The sequence below is a fragment of the Osmerus mordax genome, chromosome 12 (assembly GCF_038355195.1).
Source record: "Osmerus mordax isolate fOsmMor3 chromosome 12, fOsmMor3.pri, whole genome shotgun sequence".
Classification (NCBI taxonomy): domain Eukaryota; kingdom Metazoa; phylum Chordata; class Actinopteri; order Osmeriformes; family Osmeridae; genus Osmerus; species Osmerus mordax.
In genome coordinates this window covers 2,686,699-2,705,029 of record NC_090061.1, presented here as the reverse complement: position 1 = coordinate 2,705,029, position 18,331 = coordinate 2,686,699, and the positions used below count along the sequence as shown (strand labels likewise).

The 18,331-nt window shown below is 47.9% G+C and overlaps 2 protein-coding genes across 2 annotated transcripts; both read right to left on the bottom strand.

The window, feature by feature from the left end:
- Positions 1–45: 45 nt before the first annotated feature.
- On the bottom strand, positions 46–6,328 carry cox18 (cytochrome c oxidase assembly factor COX18). The gene is made up of 7 exons (XM_067247108.1): positions 6,260–6,328; positions 5,584–6,019; positions 4,548–4,648; positions 4,206–4,372; positions 4,002–4,117; positions 3,382–3,489; positions 46–1,264 (listed from the first exon to the last, which is right to left on the bottom strand). The coding sequence occupies exons 2-7, from the start codon at positions 6,007–6,009 to the stop codon at positions 1,097–1,099; spliced, it is 1,086 nt and encodes a 361-aa protein (XP_067103209.1). The 5' UTR covers positions 6,010–6,019; positions 6,260–6,328; the 3' UTR covers positions 46–1,096.
- Positions 6,329–6,915: 587 nt separating this feature from the next.
- cpxm1b (carboxypeptidase X (M14 family), member 1b) lies at positions 6,916–18,036 on the bottom strand. The gene is made up of 13 exons (XM_067247105.1): positions 17,682–18,036; positions 15,238–15,347; positions 14,808–14,947; positions 14,625–14,709; positions 13,129–13,282; positions 12,755–12,840; positions 12,224–12,347; positions 10,140–10,336; positions 9,662–9,841; positions 8,982–9,276; positions 8,724–8,863; positions 8,138–8,240; positions 6,916–7,811 (listed from the first exon to the last, which is right to left on the bottom strand). The coding sequence occupies exons 1-13, from the start codon at positions 18,034–18,036 to the stop codon at positions 7,507–7,509; spliced, it is 2,274 nt and encodes a 757-aa protein (XP_067103206.1). The 3' UTR covers positions 6,916–7,506.
- Positions 18,037–18,331: the final 295 nt, after the last annotated feature.

Sequence of the window (18,331 nt, the reverse complement as noted above, 5' to 3'; positions counted from 1 at the left end):
AAATAACAGACACGAGCATGTATACATCTGCACTCCATTAAACCATTTAATGCAGTTCACACATTATAAAAAGGACACAAATTTACTTCATAATAAATAACCACTGATCATGACATTTCAACACAAGTATATTATAATTTACTACTCTGAATGAATCAATATGTCCAACAGTTGAGTACAGTAAATACTGTGAACAGTATTGGTTAATTCCCTTTACCCAACAACGTGTTTCAAGCCCTATATGGCATGGGCAAATGTCCCTGACCACGATCAGTCTCGAAAACTCCCACTCACACAAAGTATGCCAATAAAGTTTTCCACAACTACGTGGAAACAGGTCACAACTGGACTTGTGCATCAATTTCACTACATCAACTCTGCATGCAAAGGTATGCAACATTCATGTGAAGATTGTGGTTTTGGTTGGGTGTGTTTGGACCACATGCACAGTGATAGAACAGAGAAAGGCCGAGCCAGACAGGCGTGTACCAGGATCGAGACACACAGGGTGAGGTGCTCAATCTAGCGTGTTGGTGCTGGAGTCCCAGTGGAGCCTGGATAACCTTCATCTATCCAGGGCCAGACCTCCTGGCTGTGGGCCTCACACACACACTCCTCTCTCACTTTCCCTCTCCTCTCTCACACGCTCTCCTCTCTCACTTTCCCTCTCCTCTCTCACACGCTCTCCTCTCTCACACGCTCTCCTCTCTCACACGCTCTCCTCTCTCACACGCTCTCCTCTCTCACACGCTCTCCTCTCTCACACCCTCTCCTCTATCACACTCTCTCCTCTCTCACACTCTCTCCTCTCTCACACTCTCTCCTCTCTCACACGCTCTCCTCTCTCACACCCTCTCCTCTATCACACTCTCTCCTCTCTCACACTCTCTCCTCTCTCACACTCTCTCCTCTCTCACACTCTCTCCTCTCTCACACGCTCTCCTCTCTCACACGCTCTCCTCTCTCACACCCTCTCACACCCTCTCACTCTCTCCTCTCTCTCTCTCCCCTGTCTCTCTCTCTCCTCTCCCCTGTCTCTCTCTCTCCTCTCCCCTGTCTCTCTCTCCTCTCCCCTGTCTCTCTCTCCTCTCCCCTGTCACTTGAGGTACTTGGCAGCGAAGGCGGCTCCCAGGTCCCTGTAGGGGGTGTCGGACTCGGAGCGCAGGCGGGGGATCCGGCACAGGCTCCGGAAGCGGGGGGAGCGCAGCAGAAGGTTGTGGCCCAGCCCCACCCCACTAGAGGCCAGCCAGTACAGAGCCATGGACTGGGGGGGGAGGAGGGATGAGTATGGTGGAGGGAGTGGGGGGGATGGAGGTGTTGCGGATGGGGGGGGGGTGGTGGAAGTGGGAGGAGGGGTGTTGGGAGGAGATGGGGGAGTGGATGAGAAAGTGTGAGGGGAGGGATGTGGAGGGGAGGAGGATTTGGGGTGGGAGAGTGTGTGGGAGGGGGGGGGTAGTGGGGGGCGGGAGGAGGGAAAGAGGGTACAAACAAAGGCGTTAGACAAAATTCACTTTGGCTGTGTAGCTCTGTAAAACTGTTTAATTGCATTATCCTGTAGAATCACGCTTGCAAAGATCTGGCAATCTGATAAAGGTCGGTCTGAAAAGTTCAACGCTACCATTCATGGGCATGAAAGGCATTCTGCACAGGGACTGAAGAAAACTAGTGTGTAAAAGGCCTGGGTGGAGGCCTGTATAAAAATAGTCTCCCTTCATACAAAGTCTGTCTTCAGTAGAAATAAACAGTGTCACATCCTACTGTCTCTACAGATGCACCTACCAAACTGGGATGTTGCACTTAAGATATGCTGTTCTTGCTGTACTGTACTATTTAATATCGTTGTTGAGACGTTATTATTGTTGCTCTGTGCCTGTTACTTTGGACTGAGCCAGGTAAATACTGTTAGAACTATGCACTCCTGATCCTTGATCTTCTGCTGTACATTCTACCTGCATTTCTACATTCTACATTTCTACGTCGCTGTGGATGAAAGCGTCTGCTGGATGTGTAAACTGTGGATGTATTTGGAACGTCTTCTGTGGCAGGGAGGTGTGTGTCTGCGCTGGGCAGACAGGGTCGGGCAGACAGGGCCGGGCAGACAGGGTCGGGCAGACAGGGTCGGGCAGACAGGGTCGGGCAGACAGGGTCGGGCAGACAGGGTCGGGCAGACAGGGCCGGGCAGACAGGGCCGGGCAGACAGGGTCGGGCAGACAGGGCCGGGCAGACAGGGGTGTTATGTAAGCAGAATGGAGCTCCCAGGAAGACACAACAACATAACGCTTCAGATTATCACAGCAGATTGACGGAGCGAATGGAGAGGAGATACTACAGAGGACTTTAAAAAGGTAGATGGAGGTGTGTGTGAGCATGAGAGTGTGTGAGTATGTGTGTGTGTGAAAGGAGAGAAGAAAGGCCAGACAAGGATCTTTAGGGACACGCAGTCTGTGGCTTGTCTGTGTACATATATATCTGAGCACATGTCTTTCCTTGAAGATAATCACGTGCTCATGTAGCAGACGCTTTTATCCAAAGCGACATACGGGAGGATATGGGGCCTCATGATCTGCAGTCAAATGCTCGACCACTGAGCTAGACCTATCTCCCGAAATGTGTGTGTGCCCATCCTCCCCATGGACTATGTGTTGAGGCAGACTCGTGGGGTGTCTGTAAGACTGATAAGGATGAAGCCCATGGTGGGCCTGTGGACTTGGTGGAACTATCATCAAAGTCAAGCAGAAAACATCCTTTATGGATTTCAACAATTACCATTCAACTGATGACACCCCCTCCCCTCCCACCCTTATGTAATGTGACTGAGGGGCACTCAGGGCAGGGAGGGGGGGCAGGGAGGGAGGGGGGGGGGGCAGGGAGGGGGGGAGGGGGCCTGTCTGGACATGCATGAAACCGATGTGTGCTAAACACATGGTCTTTTGTTCCTGCCCTGGTGTGTGTGTGTGTGTGTGTGCGCATGGAGCAGTCGGTAGAACTGTTGGGGTAGTTTCTTTACAGGAAGAATGTGTTCGGTTTGAAATTCGTCATGGAATCTATGTGGTTTTGATGTAACACTTGTAATGTTGTTCACAATGGTTGTTCACAATGTGTGCTTCATGTTTTGGCTACTCGCGATGTTTTTTGGCTATCTTGTTGTTATGATCACTGACCTATGCACTTTGTAAAGCTCTCTCTTGGAAGTCGCTTTGGATAAAAGCGTCTGCTAAATGAATAAATGTAAATGTAAATGTAATGTGTGGTGTCACACACTACTACTAATAGCCACTTTTTTTTTATCTCACACACCCACAAAAACACTCTCCCTATCCCCATCTCTCTCCCCCTCCCTTCCCCCCCGCTCTCTGTCACACACACACACACACAACTTACTGATGGCACAGTGGCAGCTATGGGTATCATCATCAGGGATATGGCTCTGATGAAGTTGGTCATAAACTTCTGGAGTTTGGAAGTTTCTAGTCTCCTCAGAGCAAACATCTAGGGAGAGGGAACACAACATGTCACGACACACGCAGCACGAACACAAGCCTACTGGGTAGTGAAGTTACAGAACCCAACACCACTATGCTGCCGGTGAGCCTTTCAAAAAGCTGAGCAGCATAACAGCTTTGTAGAGACTATAGAAAAGGCCCTGAGGGTGTGACTTAGTTAAACAGGCAGAGCCAAGTGCCCAGAGTGTGAATAGAGGGGTGGATCCCCTTCCCCCTGTGAGCTACAGCCATATTGTGTGCAGGGTGGAGGTTTTTCCCTCTAATAGCCCGATATGAGATCCCCCACACATCCTCTATACACACAAGGTACTCTCCTCACTAGTAAGAGAAGATACTCTTACCACTTATCATTTAGTTGTCTTCATTATTATTTTGTGCTTCTTGATTGACCAGCACCGTGGGCCTTGTAAAACATGACGTTTCCTGACACTATGTGTCTGTATTCTAGAAACGTCAAACTACGGTGAGCAGCGGTGGTGGGCGTGGCCTGGGTCTCACCTCCACGATGAGCAGGTTGATGAGACCCAGAGACACGGGCATGATCCAGGTGGCGTCTGGCAGCGTGAGGTCAGGAAACCACAGAGCGCCCCCTGCTGACAGCTCCAACTGCAACGCTGGGAAACACAAACAGGATCAGGATTTTTTTCTTTCTTTCTTTCAGTCCATCTGTCTGTGGTTCAGTGTGAAGAGCTCTGGTCTCACCCATGGAGGCCTCAGACATCCCCAGGCTCAGGTTCCGGAGGGCCAGGGACAGACACACCCACATGGGCAGCTGCACCCACACCAGTACGCTGGCCTTGAAGGGGTGGCAGTTGTCTCTCACATACAGCTCCGACACGATCCTCTTCAGGTTCTTCTTGAACTGGTACCTTGTGGAACACAGAGGAGGGTCACTGGGTTGGTGAACAGCAGTGGGGTTTACCGTTAATCAAGTGCTAATCAAGGTCGTTTTGACCCCCAGGCATCCGAGAGCAAAGGGGTCTAAGGTCAGAGGTTAAAAGGTCACAGATTGAAGGTCACAGAGGTTAAAGGTCATCTACATACCGGCAGTCTCTCTCCGTCCAGCCCCGCTGCGAGGCTCTCACGCTGACCTCGTAGTGCAGCCTCTTAGCCAGCTCTGCTATCTCCGCCTGGAGAGCTTCAACCTAGCTGGAGGGAACGGGGGTCGGGAGGGGCAAGGACAGGGAACGTCCGTTTCAGCACAGGCTCCTCTGACGTTACCAACCAACTATGCTCAATTTCACAGCCCTGAATCTGGTAACGCAAAGCTGGACCGAGTCGCTCCCGTCTGGGGAGAAGCTGCTCTGCCAGAGAGTCATAAGTGAGAGGTTCCTCTGAGTTATGACAACAAAACATTCAGTCCAACTGGGTCTTTTACTGACGGTGGATGATGTGTCAGTCTCTGGAGGACTGGGATTTGGGCGCCATCCAAAAAGCAAATTAGGAAGAAAAAAAATCTCATGCTGACTTGGAGAGGGAGTGGAACTATTTTGGAGTTTATTAACTTTTAAATAATCTAATAATCATAATCTGATTATCGAGGAATGCTGGATGTTGCCATCGTGTAATGTACATGTTACATGTGTCTGTTCTGAGGAAAGCATGAAGAACTATGAGATGTCTCTGTGTGTAAGTGTACGGTTGGGAATGACAAATTCACCATGGCGTGGATGAGTGTGCCTGCCAGGCTAGTTCTACAGCTGTCTACACAATACGCCTGTGTGTGTGTGTGAGTGTGTGTGTGTGTGTGATCTGAGACTTGCTCTCACTCAGCTGGAGAGAAAGATGCAGTGGGAGGGAGGCAGGGATAGAAGAGGAGGAGGAAAGAGGAAGGCGGGAGGTAAACCTCCCCCAGCCAAGACCGTGGGAGCGGGAGACGACCTCACATACTTCCACCCTCACAGACTATAAACATGCAGGTCTCTCTGGGAACACGTCAGTGGGAAGCATCACCAACAGACACACACACTCACAAGAGAATAAACATTGTAAATTAACTTCACACCTGTCGGTTTTAACATGCAGCCTTGTTACACACTATGTGCTGAGACTCTGTAAACATTTAAATGTTGACGCGCACCTTAGAGAGGATGACCATCTGGTAGGCTCCCAGTGGCAGAGTGATAGCGGTCCGGAGAGCCAGGGTGGTGCACACAATGGTGGCCCACCATGGCAGGCCTGTGGCCTGGTGGGTGCTTATCAACAACTGCTCTGTCAGATGGACAGGAGTGGAGTCTGTAAGGCTCTCGTACCATCCAGTACCACTGGTGCCCGATGCTGACCTGTGAGGCTGCGAGCATAAACTTGGCAAACGAGGAGCGCTGGAATAGAGGCTTTGGAGCGACGAAGTGGGGGGACACCGGCGGACGTGGTGTGCGGTGTAGTCGCGGGAGAAAGGGGCGTGGAAGGCACAGCGGAGAAGAGGACACTGTGACAGGTGGCCGAGTCCAAAACCGGAACACAGCGAGCCAGCTCTCACTACTGTTGGTACCTTCCACCACAACATAGTTTCAAATCTGCAAGACGAGAATACATGTAAGGGTCAATTTCAGCTATGACGAATATGCTTAGATGGTCGTCACTTTTAGCAAAGGGACCAGAGCAGAATGAACCAAAGATAAAGCGTTTCACTGGGACTACTAATCATTCAAATGAGATTGAAGAAATGCCTAGGATTACATAGCTAGCTCGACCTTCGTGTGTTGGGAAACGTTAGTTAGGTAGCTTGTAGGATATAAATCGATTAATTGCCTCACCTTTAAACCACGTTTCAAATGATTACATGTTAAGCAGCCGTGTGTACATGTCACCTCCATCTGTTTCAGCAGACGAGTCGAGGAAATATGACGTCAGTGTTTTGATCCCGTGCTTGATGCAAATCGGTATGATTTTTAGAAAAATAAAAAACCTTGACATGCGGAACCACTTATTTGTTTGTGAGCACCCGTTTATTTACACACATACGTGTAGCTCTGTTATAAAATAATGAATGATTAGTACGATCCGTCAACAATGCTGCCAAGTTGACCGAGATTTGGACGACATCGCCATCTACTGGATTGTAGATGTGAATACACTAACCGTAACGGATGGATCGTTTGTAATCATCATATAAACATAGTATAGCTGCACACATCACTGAGTGCCACCTGTTCATGGACCCTCTGAACTGCGTGTGAACAATTACATGTATAGTAAAAACGACACGAAATAGGGTTTGCTGTTATAGGTAACATTTTATTTTGAATCCATTTACATTTAGTCATTTAGCAGACGCTCTTATCCAGAGCGACTTACAGTAAGTACAGGGACATTCCCCAGAGGCAAGTAGGGTGAAGTGTCTTGCCCAAGGACACAACGTCAGTTGGCATGACCGGGAATCGAACTGGCAACCTTCGGATTACTAGCCCGATTCCCTCACCACTCAGCCACCTGACTCCATTTCAATCAATAACACCATCATTGTTTCCAAGAACATCCAAATGCCAGCATTTTGACTTGTCTTGTAAAAAAGTTACAAAACTAGGCTATTTTAAAGCAACATACTAAAAGATGCGAAATCTAATGATTTCTTAAATGTGATATTTCCTCCCGATAACACAACAGTACCAGACTGTAGAAGCAGATCTGTGTGATGTCAAGAGTTGTTTAACTCGGATTTGGTTTATGATTTTCAGCATTGATGCTGATGAACTAGTGGCATACTGTATCAACTGATTTGATGCAGACATCTGCAAAAACGTGGACATTAAATATATCCATTGGACGCACAACTCTCATGGTGCAGACACTTCCACAATCTGAGTAGTCTGTCACTCAAAACATACCAGACCATACCATGGAATAGAGGATTGTGATTGGTCCACAGGCTCCATGAGAGAAGACTGTGATTGGTTCGCAGGCTCCATGACTCAATGAAAGAGAGAAAAATGCCTGGTTCGCAGGCTCCATGACTCAATGCAAGAGAGCAAACCGCCTGATTCCCAGGCTCCATGACTCTGCATCAGGACCTCTTGGCCCTCCTGGAGGCGGCAGCACGCCGGCGGTTGAGAGCCTTGGTGCTGGCCCTCAGCTTGCGTAGCCTCAGCTGCCTCAGTCTCAGCTGCAGGTCTTTGGGGATCTTCCCGCCTTTAGCCAGGATCTCCGTCAGGCGCTGCTTGGGGGTCTTGGCGAGGCGGAAGTCGCAGATGGTGGGGTAGTGTTCGTAGTGCACGCGGCAGGTGCGTGTGGAGGGGTAGTAGCCCTCTGCGCTGACTGTGACCTCGTAGTCGCCCGGGTTCAGCAGGCGCCAGTAGTCTCCGTCGGCAACTAGGGCAGGAGGGGGGGGGGGGGGGAGGGGGTAAGGGGTTCATTATCAAACACGTAGTAGTTCACAAACAAAAATATCAGGATTTTTTTAAATATTGTTACGTTTCTGTCAACGGCTACGTCTGTCAGCAAGGATGACGGGATTTGGAACAAAACACATACTAAACCCTTAACTAAACAACCATAATTATTACTATTATTATAATAAAAAGAAGCTCAAAGCAGTTGATTTGGTTTGTTATTCATTCTCTCATTAGTTATTTTCCCACACTATAGTTCCTCCTGTATGAGGCGGTGTTCAGGGAGACAGGAGAGAGACAGCTGACCTGATCTGATGTGGTGGTCTATGTCGTCCACTTTGACGATGGCGTCTGCTATGCCTGCCTCTGTTTCCTTGTCTCGAATCACTCCCTTCAGACCTCTATGGACCTGGAAAATGAAGTAAGAGGCTCATCTATTACACATTCACACATTACATACACTATAGCCGTGTACAGTTTATAGAGTTTGTTGAACAAAGTTGAACTGAGACTATATGATGTTGTTCAATATTCAAGTGTGCTAATATTACATAGAGGGAGAGGTAGAGAGAGATAGAGAGAGGGAGGTAGAGAGGGAGAGGTAGAGAGAGATAGAGAGGGAGAGAGGGAGGTAGAGAGAGGGAGAGGTAGAGAGGGAGGTAGAGAGAAATAGAGAGGTAGAGAGAGACAGAGAGGTAGAGAGAGGTAGAGCTGACCTGCTCCATGTAGAGAGAGGGAGGTAGAGAGAGGTAGAGCTGACCTGCTCCATATAGAGAGAGGGAGGTGGAGAGAGGTAGAGCTGACCTGCTCCATGTAGAGAGAGGGAGGTAGAGAGAGGTAGAGCTGACCTGCTCCATGTAGAGAGAGGGAGGTAGAGAGAGATAGAGCTGACCTGCTCCATGTAGACCAGCAGGGACTCCTTGTTGTTCTCCCACTCTGCAGGCAGCTCGCTGGCGTGGGGGAACTTGTCACAGGACAGCTCCACCGTCACGTCGAAACAGTTGGTGTGCAGGTAGCTGAAGTCATTTATACCTGGACGACACAGTCAGGAGACACTTAGAGCCCAAGAAGAGTAGCTACTACCTTAGTGGCAGCTAATTGGGATCTTAAGGATACTTCCTGTGTCTTACTTCCTGATACTGTGTCTTACTTCCTGGTACGGTGTGCCAGTTGGCTCCGTTGATGATGTTGTTGTAGCGAAGGAAGTTCTCGTTGTGACAGGGCCGGCGGTCTGGGTTGGACATCACCTGGTTCGTGCTGGCGTAGACCGTGGCCAGCCAGCGGAAGAAGCTTTCGTCGGCCGTAGGGGTGTGCTCGCGAGGGGCCCAGTCCCGCGTCATGTCGAACGGGTAAGTGACCACCAGCTCCCCCCCGTGGAGATTAGCCCCGAGGACGAAGGGAATGTTCTGGATCCAGTTGATGACAGCTCGAGTCTCTGAGGCCACCTGATACGAACAGAGAAGGCTAAACTGATGTCGGATACAAACATAAGATAACTTTATGAATCCCCAGGCGGGGAAATGTGGGTGTTACAGCAGCAGTAAACCAACAATATAAACATTAACAATCAAACAAACAACGTATTTGTTGTACCAGACAGTGTAAATATTAAACTAGAGGGTTAGCTTCACACTATGTCAGTATATCTGTGGAGTCAGGTGGCTGAGCGGTTAGGGAATCGGGCTAGTAATCAGAAGGTGCAAAATGACGTTGTGTCCTTGGGCAAGGCACTACACCCTACTTGCCTCGGGGGAATGTCCCTGCACTTACTGTAAGTCGCTCTGGATAAGAGCGTCTGCTCAATGACTAAATGTAACTGTGTGTACTCACGAAGGCCTCCTCAGACGTGTAGAACTCTGGGATGGGGAAGTAGTGATTTATCAGTTTGGATTTATTCGTCTCCAGCTCAATGGCGTTCCACATGATTGTGTTCAGGTCAGCGAAGTTGTGGTTCATGTCGATCCCCTCGTAGCTATAGCGACCGAGCGCCCACCCTGCCAGCTCTGAACCCTACAGGGTGAAGGGAGGGGACAGGTCAAAGGTCAAAAGGTTGACAGTAACTGCCCTAGGCTAAATTGTTAATACATTTTTCATACTGCTGATGCAACTCAGTTGCATCAACATATTCACTTATTAACACAGATGCTTTTAATCAAAGCAAGGTGCGTGAGCAAGTCGAACCCGCAAATCTCACTGTCAAATACTTTACCACTGAACTATACTCACCGATTTCATTAAATAACACTTCATTGAACAACCCATCGTCATTGAATAACACATCGTCATCAAACAGCCCGCCTTCCCTCACTTTCTTAAAGGCCATCTCGTATCCATCGGGGTTCATGGAGGGCATCAAGTGAATGCGTGTCTCCTTGACCAGGCGGACGACACGCTGGTTTCCCTGCTTGTATTCCTGGCAGATGTACTGCATCAGGTTAAGCAGCAGCTCTCTCCCCAGGGCCTCGTTACCGTGCATGCCCGCGACGTAGCGAAACTCCGGCTCGCCTGCAGGGGGCGACAAACACCACAAAGACAACAGAGACGTTGCTAAGCGGTTTCTGAGAAGTGCGACAACATAGACAAGCGGCGGAGATCGGTTCCGTGTTTGTGATCCGAGGATCGCCGGTCTCAATTACACCTCCATGGATCTTGGTTCACCCTCATGTAACTTCTGGATCTTGGCAGGTAGTTCTGAAATCTAGCACTTCTTCCACAACCTTTCTTCTTCTGAGAAAAAGTTTTATAGAGTTAACATGTAAATGCCAAATAAATAAATATAAAAGCGTAGCCTAAAGAGAGTGAACTCTACAGTCTCCATAAGGATCGTTCCTCTTGGTAAACTCATTAGACCCGTGCATACCCAACAGCTTCACTCTAAATATTTATACGGCATATTTACTTGGCTTAAAAAATGAGCTAACGCTATATGTTTTGGAAGCCAAAGGGAACACAAGCAGGTTTTGTAGACGTGCGAAGGAGACTTTTCATTTGGCAGAGAGAGAGAGTTCAGAGATCAACGCTGAAGGTGTTTTTTTTCCTTTCCAAGATCTCCTCTCGTTAGTCACAGACTCTTCATTCACACCAGTGATTCTGACTACTCTATTCCTCCCCCACTCTCCATCATAACTCCCTCTTTCATTCCACTATCCCTCCATGATCGCTCCCCCCTTCCACTATCCCTCCATCCCCTCATCCTTCCCCCCATCATCCCTCCATCCATAACCTAGGAGCATGGCTGGTTCGGCAGCTCCTACAGGAGAGAGAACAACAAGCAGGACATGCAGAAAACCTACATGAGGACTAATAGAAACCGTGTCCAACCAGCCATGACCAGACCTTAAATACATCCCTTACACAGCCACCTGAGACAACCTCCACTAAACCCTTTCACCTCTCATCTTCTGATGATAACATTCCCCGCCATCAAATGTAATTACAGTATCACTTTGATGAGTCTTTTGTGAGTTCAAGCGAGAAATATCGCAGAGTTCTCTATTACGAAGCAGTTGAAGTGTAAGCTCATAAATAACAATGTCTTGAAAATGGTAGAAACACAGAGAAAAAGATGACTTCTTTGAAGTCTCTAAGTTCACATCCCTACGGAACATCCTGGCAGCAGCATGAGGAGACGGAACAGCACTCTGTGGAACAGGGAACAGCGCTCTGTGGAACAGGGAACAGCGCTCTGTGGAACAGGGAACAGCGCTCTGTGGAACACGGAACAGCGCCCTGTGGAACAGGGAACAGCGCTCTGTGGAACAGGGAACAGCGCTCTGTGGAACAGGGAACAGCGCTCTGTGGAACACGGAACAGCGCCCTGTGGAACAGGGAACAGCGCTCTGTGGAACAGGGAACAGCGCTCTGTGGAACAGGGAACAGCACTCTGTGGAACACGGAACAGCGCTCTGTGGAACACGGAACAGCGCTCTGTGGAACAGGGAACAGCGCTCTGTGGAACAGGGAACAGCGCTCTGTGGAACAGGGAACAGCACTCTGTGGAACACGGAACAGCGCTCTGTGGAACACGGAACAGCGCTCTGTGGAACAGGGAACAGCACTCTGTGGAACAGGGAACAGCGCTCTGTGGAACAGGGAACAGCACTCTGTGGAACAGTGCCACAGAATCATTACCTGCTTCTCTGATAGATGACTTTGATGTTTCACAGTGACAATTAGGTCACGATAACAAGGGAAATAAATTATATGAAATACTAGCAGCCATATGTTTCATGGCAACTATTATCTGAGAGAGAAAGAGAGAGAGAGAGAGAGAGAGAGAGAAAGAGAGAAAGAGAAAGAAAGGAGAGAGTGAGAAAGAAAGAAAATGAGAGATTTGAGGCTTTTCTCTGAAATGATTCCTTCCTGGTACAGGGGGAATATCTGCCAGCTCACCCAGCTCATGTTTGCCTGGGTTGTCCGAGATCTCCATGACGTAGAGCTTGAGACCCATGTGACTCTTCCCGATGCTGTAGATCCTGGTGATGTCAGGACACGCCTCGTTCACCGACTTCAACAGCTAGGAGGGAGCAATTGGTACTGAAATTAGCGTGTGAAGTTAGGAAGTTGGCATGAGGAGATAGCATGTTAGCGTGTGTAGTTACCATGTTAGAATGTCGAGTTTGCATGTTAACATGTGAATTTAGCATGTTAGCTTGTTAAGTTCGCATGTTACCCGATGCAAGAAGATAACCTCATTTGCAGAGTTTGCACAGCGCAGTGTGTGTGTATACACTACTAGGTTCTGTGGACATTAGAAGGGCTAGATTCACCACTGGCTGTTAGAGTTGTAGTGGCAGGGTGGTGAGGACCCAAACCTCAGAAAATATTTGTTCTTGGGTTCCACTGAGGCGTCCTTGGCTGGAAAACACATCCACATTCCAGGTCTTATAGCAGGGCAGAGAAGAGGCGTGTGTGTTTACTAACCTTCCTCATCTCCTTGTAGTTGTGGTGTCTGAAGTCCAGCTTGTCCTGGGTCCCGTGCTCTGTGTGCCATGGGTAGCTGTTTGGATCTACAGAAGCAGATGGGAGGACGAGGGGATAGCTAGGTCAACACATCAAGAGTCCAACAGTTTCTGCAGTTTCCTTTCATACAAACAGTGCTTTATATTGAAGACTAACTGAGCCCTTATCCCTACACCCGCCCCATTAAACAATGTTGTGATAATAGAGTATTCCTTTAGCGGTCTCACATATTGTAAGAGTGCATTTGAAAAGGCGTGAAAAGACACAGCCGAAAGGACTACAAGTCGCCATGGTAACCGAGTATGCAGACTACAAACATGGCGGCGACCACGCACCTGGGAGGGCACATCCCAGGACCTCGGCCCTGAGGCAGATGGTTCCGTTCTCGTACCAGGTCTGGGGGTTGATGCGGATGTAGCGCGCAACTGTGGACGACTCGTTAAAAAGGGCCAGAACTGCTGTCTCTGCGTCCTGGTTCCCCTCAAACACCTACCGGGCACAGCTCAGCATTACATTTACATTTAGCAGACGCTCTTATCCAGAGCGACTTACAGTGAGTACAGGGACATTCCCCCGAGGCAAGTAGGGTGAAGTGCCTTGCCCAAGGACACAACGTCAGTTAGCATGACCGGGAATCGAACTGGCAACCTTCGGATTACCAGCCCAATTCCCTCACCACTCAGACACCTGACTCACACAGGGCAACTGGGATATGGAAGGCTCCTCTTCAAGCTAAATTACTTAAATAACATTCATGTTTTATTAATTTAGCAGATGCTTTTTTCCATAGCGCCATACAGATTTTGCATGTAGAAAGTATGTCAGAAAATCAAGGATCAGGAGTGCATGGTTCTAACTGTATTTCAAGGATCGGGAGTGCATGGTTCTAACTGTATTTCAAGGATCGGGAGTGCATGGTTCTAACTGTATTTCAAGGATCGGGGGTGCATGGTTCTAACTGTATTTCAAGGATCGGGGGTGCATGGTTCTAACTGTATTTCAAGGATCGGGAGTGCATGGTTCTAACTGTATTTCAAGGATCGGGAGTGCATGGTTCTAACTGTATTTCAAGGATCGGGAGTGCATGGTTCTAACTGTATTTCAAGGATCGGGGGTGCATGGTTCTAACTGTATTTCAAGGATCGGGAGTGCATGGTTCTAACTGTATTTCAAGGATCGGGGGTGCATGGTTCTAACTGTATTTCAAGGATCGGGGGTGCATGGTTCTAACTGTATTTCAAGGATCGGGAGTGCATGGTTCTAACTGTATTTCAAGGATCGGGAGTGCATGGTTCTAACTGTATTTCAAGGATCGGGAGTGCATGGTTCTAACTGTATTTCAGTGGTGAGAGTCAAGGAATGATCTGTGTTTTACTAGGGACAGAGCCACTACATCAACATCTCTTTGTGCTGCCATCGTGACCATGTGGGAGAGCGGCCAGTGAGTTGGCAGTGCTACAGCTGGCAGTGCTACAGATGAAACAGAGGAGGGTTATTTGGCCATGGCACACCTTTCAAAAGATCAACTGACCCAGGCACGGCTGTTAAAACCGTCTACTGTACATTACTGTACAAACCACTTAAAGTCATCGGTAGAATTACGTTTGCGTGTGGTATGTACTAAAATGTGTACTAACCCAAGGATCAAAGTGTATATACAGCTCTGGAAAAATTTTCTTTCATTAAAAAAAAAAGTTGAGGAGGACAATTCTGAGTGAGGAACAGAAGGGTAAAATTTGCAGTGGCCTCTTAAATTTGACCCTTCTGTCCTTTGCTCAAAATAGTTTTTCCAGAGCTGTGTAGTGATGGAGGGAAGAAGGCCTATACTCACAGCCTCCTGTGTTCCATTCATGCAGGGCTTCCAGGTCAGCGTGTCGTTGCTGAACTGCACCTTGTAGCTGTGAACCAAGTCCCAGCTGAAAGGCAACAACAGAAACAGCTTTTCATCAGCTCAGCAGTTGGGACTGGGTCGTTGGTGCCATGGGGCGTGACCTTGGGCGTGACCTTGGCTGACCTCCAGATGGAGTTGCGACCCTGGAGGATGACCCCTGTGAAGAGGGTGGGCTTCTTGGCGTCCACCTCCAGCCACTGCTTCTTGTCCTCGTACTGGGCACACCACGCCCCGTCGTAGATGTCCCCATCTGCGATGCCAGACTAGACACACAGACCCTTTTTAAAATTGTATTGAACCTTTCTTTAACCAGATAGGTCAACTGAGAACCAATTCTCATTTCCAATGACACCCTGGCCAAGGGGCAGCAACAGCAGGCAAGTCAATTATTAAAACACCATTTAAGACATCAAAACATAGATACAGTCGGTGCAAGAAAACGTCATTAGACTCAATTTAAACATCACAATGTACAGTGCATACACACACACAAAGGTTTGTCTCAGAGTAATTCCTGCTGTTCTCTGAATGCCTCCAGAGCCAGGCTGTTCACCTGGATGTTGAGCCTGCCGCGATGAGGGCCCAGCCCGCGGCGCTGGAAGGACGAGGCTCTCAGCTGGGAGTCCTTCACCCGCAGAGACTCCAAACCCAGCGGAGGGCATTCTGGGAGACACGGACAATAAACAATAGTACAATGGATGGATGGATGGATGGATTAGAGAAACAGATAGAAAGATAGACAGTAGGCTACACCTTGTCAGGCATGAAAAGCAGAAAGCATGAGAAACAGAAAAGCATGAAAATCAGAAAGCATGTGACCATGAATTAAAAGGAATAGAAACAGAATCGTCCAAAAATGGGGAGGGAGGGAAAGAGAGAGGAAGAACCAAAGAGATTACCCAAACTTCCTCTGCTCCATTAAAAAAAACACACGCTTTCCTCGCTTGAAGAGTTGAGCCTGGTTCACTGGCCGCTCTGCCAGAACGCAGGCTTGTTAGGAGCTCTCTGTCTCCACAGCCTCACTACCCTTCTGCCTTTGATGCCTGCTGGATCTCCTCTGGGTTCATGACTCAGACCACTGTGGAATTGCAAGAGCTAATGGTTTAAAATCTAAGCAGCGTTGTTAATATAAGATGCTGCCGTTCCCGACCAAATATAGTCAACTAATCTTGAAACAGTTTTCAGCGCTACCACAAACAGAGACTATGTACAAAGACTATTGTGATAAGGACTGGTCGTGCAGATGTATTTGACCTCTGGTTTGCTCAGCTACGGCGGCAGATGCTCTTCAAAGAGTATTCTTTCTTCTTCAGCTTTTTAGATCGATAATGCTTGGAAGAAAAGAACTACAACAAAACCAACTGAAGGTTCCACGGTTTCTTTCAAAACTAAGAAAGATAGAGCATTCTTGTGGACCTTGGGGAGCCCCCTTGCATTCCTCTAGCTCCTCATACAAGGCCTTATTGTTCACACTTCCTGGCTCAGTTCCAGCTCTACCCCCGACCACCAGGACCCCCTTCCTCATCTTCTCGTTCTGCTGCATTTCATAACTGTGGCCCCCCCCCTAGACACAGGGGAGTCAGGTGGCTGAGCGGTGAGGGAATCGGGCTGGTAATCCGAAGGTTGCCAGTTCGATTCCCGGTCATGCCAACTGACGTTGTGTCCTTGGGCAAGGCACTTCACCCTACTTGCCTCGGGAGAATGTCCCTGTACTTACTGTAAGTCGCTCTGGATAAGAGCGTCTGCTAAATGACTAAATGTAAATGTAGACTTCTGGAAGGGCTGGGGTCAGGGTGAGGCTGGAGACACTCTAGAGAGAGAGAGAGAGAGAGGGAGAGAGAGGGGTTGCAAGGAGGATAGCCAGCAGGAAAGAGCACAGATGTGGAACACAAACAGTATTCATGCTTCAATCTCTCTAAGGAAAAAAATTCTGCAAGGAGAAACGGAAAAAAATTCAAGCTTAAAACTTCTCACTACATGAAGCAGATCTATATACAGTATGTGTCACACACATAGGGGGGAATCCCATTCCCATACTGTATATGTCAGGGCAGGAGCTAGTCCCGGCACTGTACATACGCGTTGCTGGAATCACTGGCAGGGAAGGGCGGACTTTGACTGTGGGTCTGCTCTTTAAAACAACCCTGGGCTTCTTAGGGACCAGTTTGGGTTTCTTCAAGGCCTTTCTTGGCTTCTTTACAACCTTAACCATCCTCCTGGACCTCTTCACTACAAAAGGCACATCGTTTTACGAACAGAGATCAACACAGTACCTGTTGAGCTTTTGAGGATCGTTTGCGATGCTGAATTCATGTCCCCTTTTCAAAAGGCAGATGAGCGAAGGGTCTTTGGACAACACTGCTTGGTGTGTGTTTACATGTTTTCACGGGACAGCTGGTTTCCATTTTCTCAGAAACACTGTGATGACCCACAAAAGTGTTGAAGCCAGATGTACACACCAACCCCCTGGACACTGTCTCTAAGACCACTATCTCTAAGACCACATAACTATGCGTACAGAGGCTTCAACTATCTTTCCAGTTAAACTCCCTTGTTTTGCAACACTATGCTCCCTGCCAGTTACTATGAGGTCAATATGGTTGTTAGGCTAAATTAACCAATCACTAAAATCAATATTTTTTGTAATATTTGTATTTTTGTGTTTTTATATTGTAAATTACGGCAATTAGGCAATTAGTACTGCTAGTTTATGTACCCTTAGTATAGATAGTCCACATATTTAAATTTTAGGTCCCTATATGTTTATTGTATGCACCTTCCTGCCAAAGCAAATTCCTTGTCTGTACAAACTTTCATGGCGAATAAATACCATTCTGATTCGAATAAAATTAAATAGCATATTACAAAGCCCTCTGACACTGCTTGAAAAGAGAGCTATGCAAATACAATTTCATGTGGTTATGTAGGCTACTAACCACACTTTTAGCAGGCAACTGTTTTACTTCAACACGATTAACTGAAAATGCAATGCCTCACCTAATTCCTGCGGTTCCTCTTCAGCTTTATTCCAAACTCGTCTTTCTACTTTTTTGTCGATTCCCTCATTTAAATCTTCGGAATCAAATTTACCAGAGACTGTCGAAATCGGTGGTTTTGTCAGCACCGTTGATTTAACGGTTGTAGAGAACCGGAGTGGTGCGTCGGTGACACTCTTGCTGAAGTTTTTCACATTTGCGTTAATTGTAGAAAAGCGGCTTGTAGTCTCGGTAACATTACTCTCCGTGTCGGCTGTGGATGTCACTGTTGTCGTATCATTTGTAGGCTTTACGAGACCAAATGACACATTCATAAAAAACAGCGCGATAAAGATTAAATGCAGAGCTAGTGCCATGTCGGCGCCTTCAGACAACCCAGCGAAAATGTTTAGTTTTCGAGGCTTCGCTATTGGGTACTTCCACAAAACTGTCCAGCAAGCAAGAACGATCGAACACCTGACCGCTAATTTCCACCAGACCGGCTACAGAACAGAGCACGTTCCCATACTATCGTGAGCTATGAATGTTTAACAAAATTACAAATCAACACAATTTTGTGACAAATGTTTTAAAAAAACGTTGTAATGGAGATTTAAGATCGTAAAATACCATAACAAGCGACGTTGGTAGTTATAATACGGCTGTTATCCC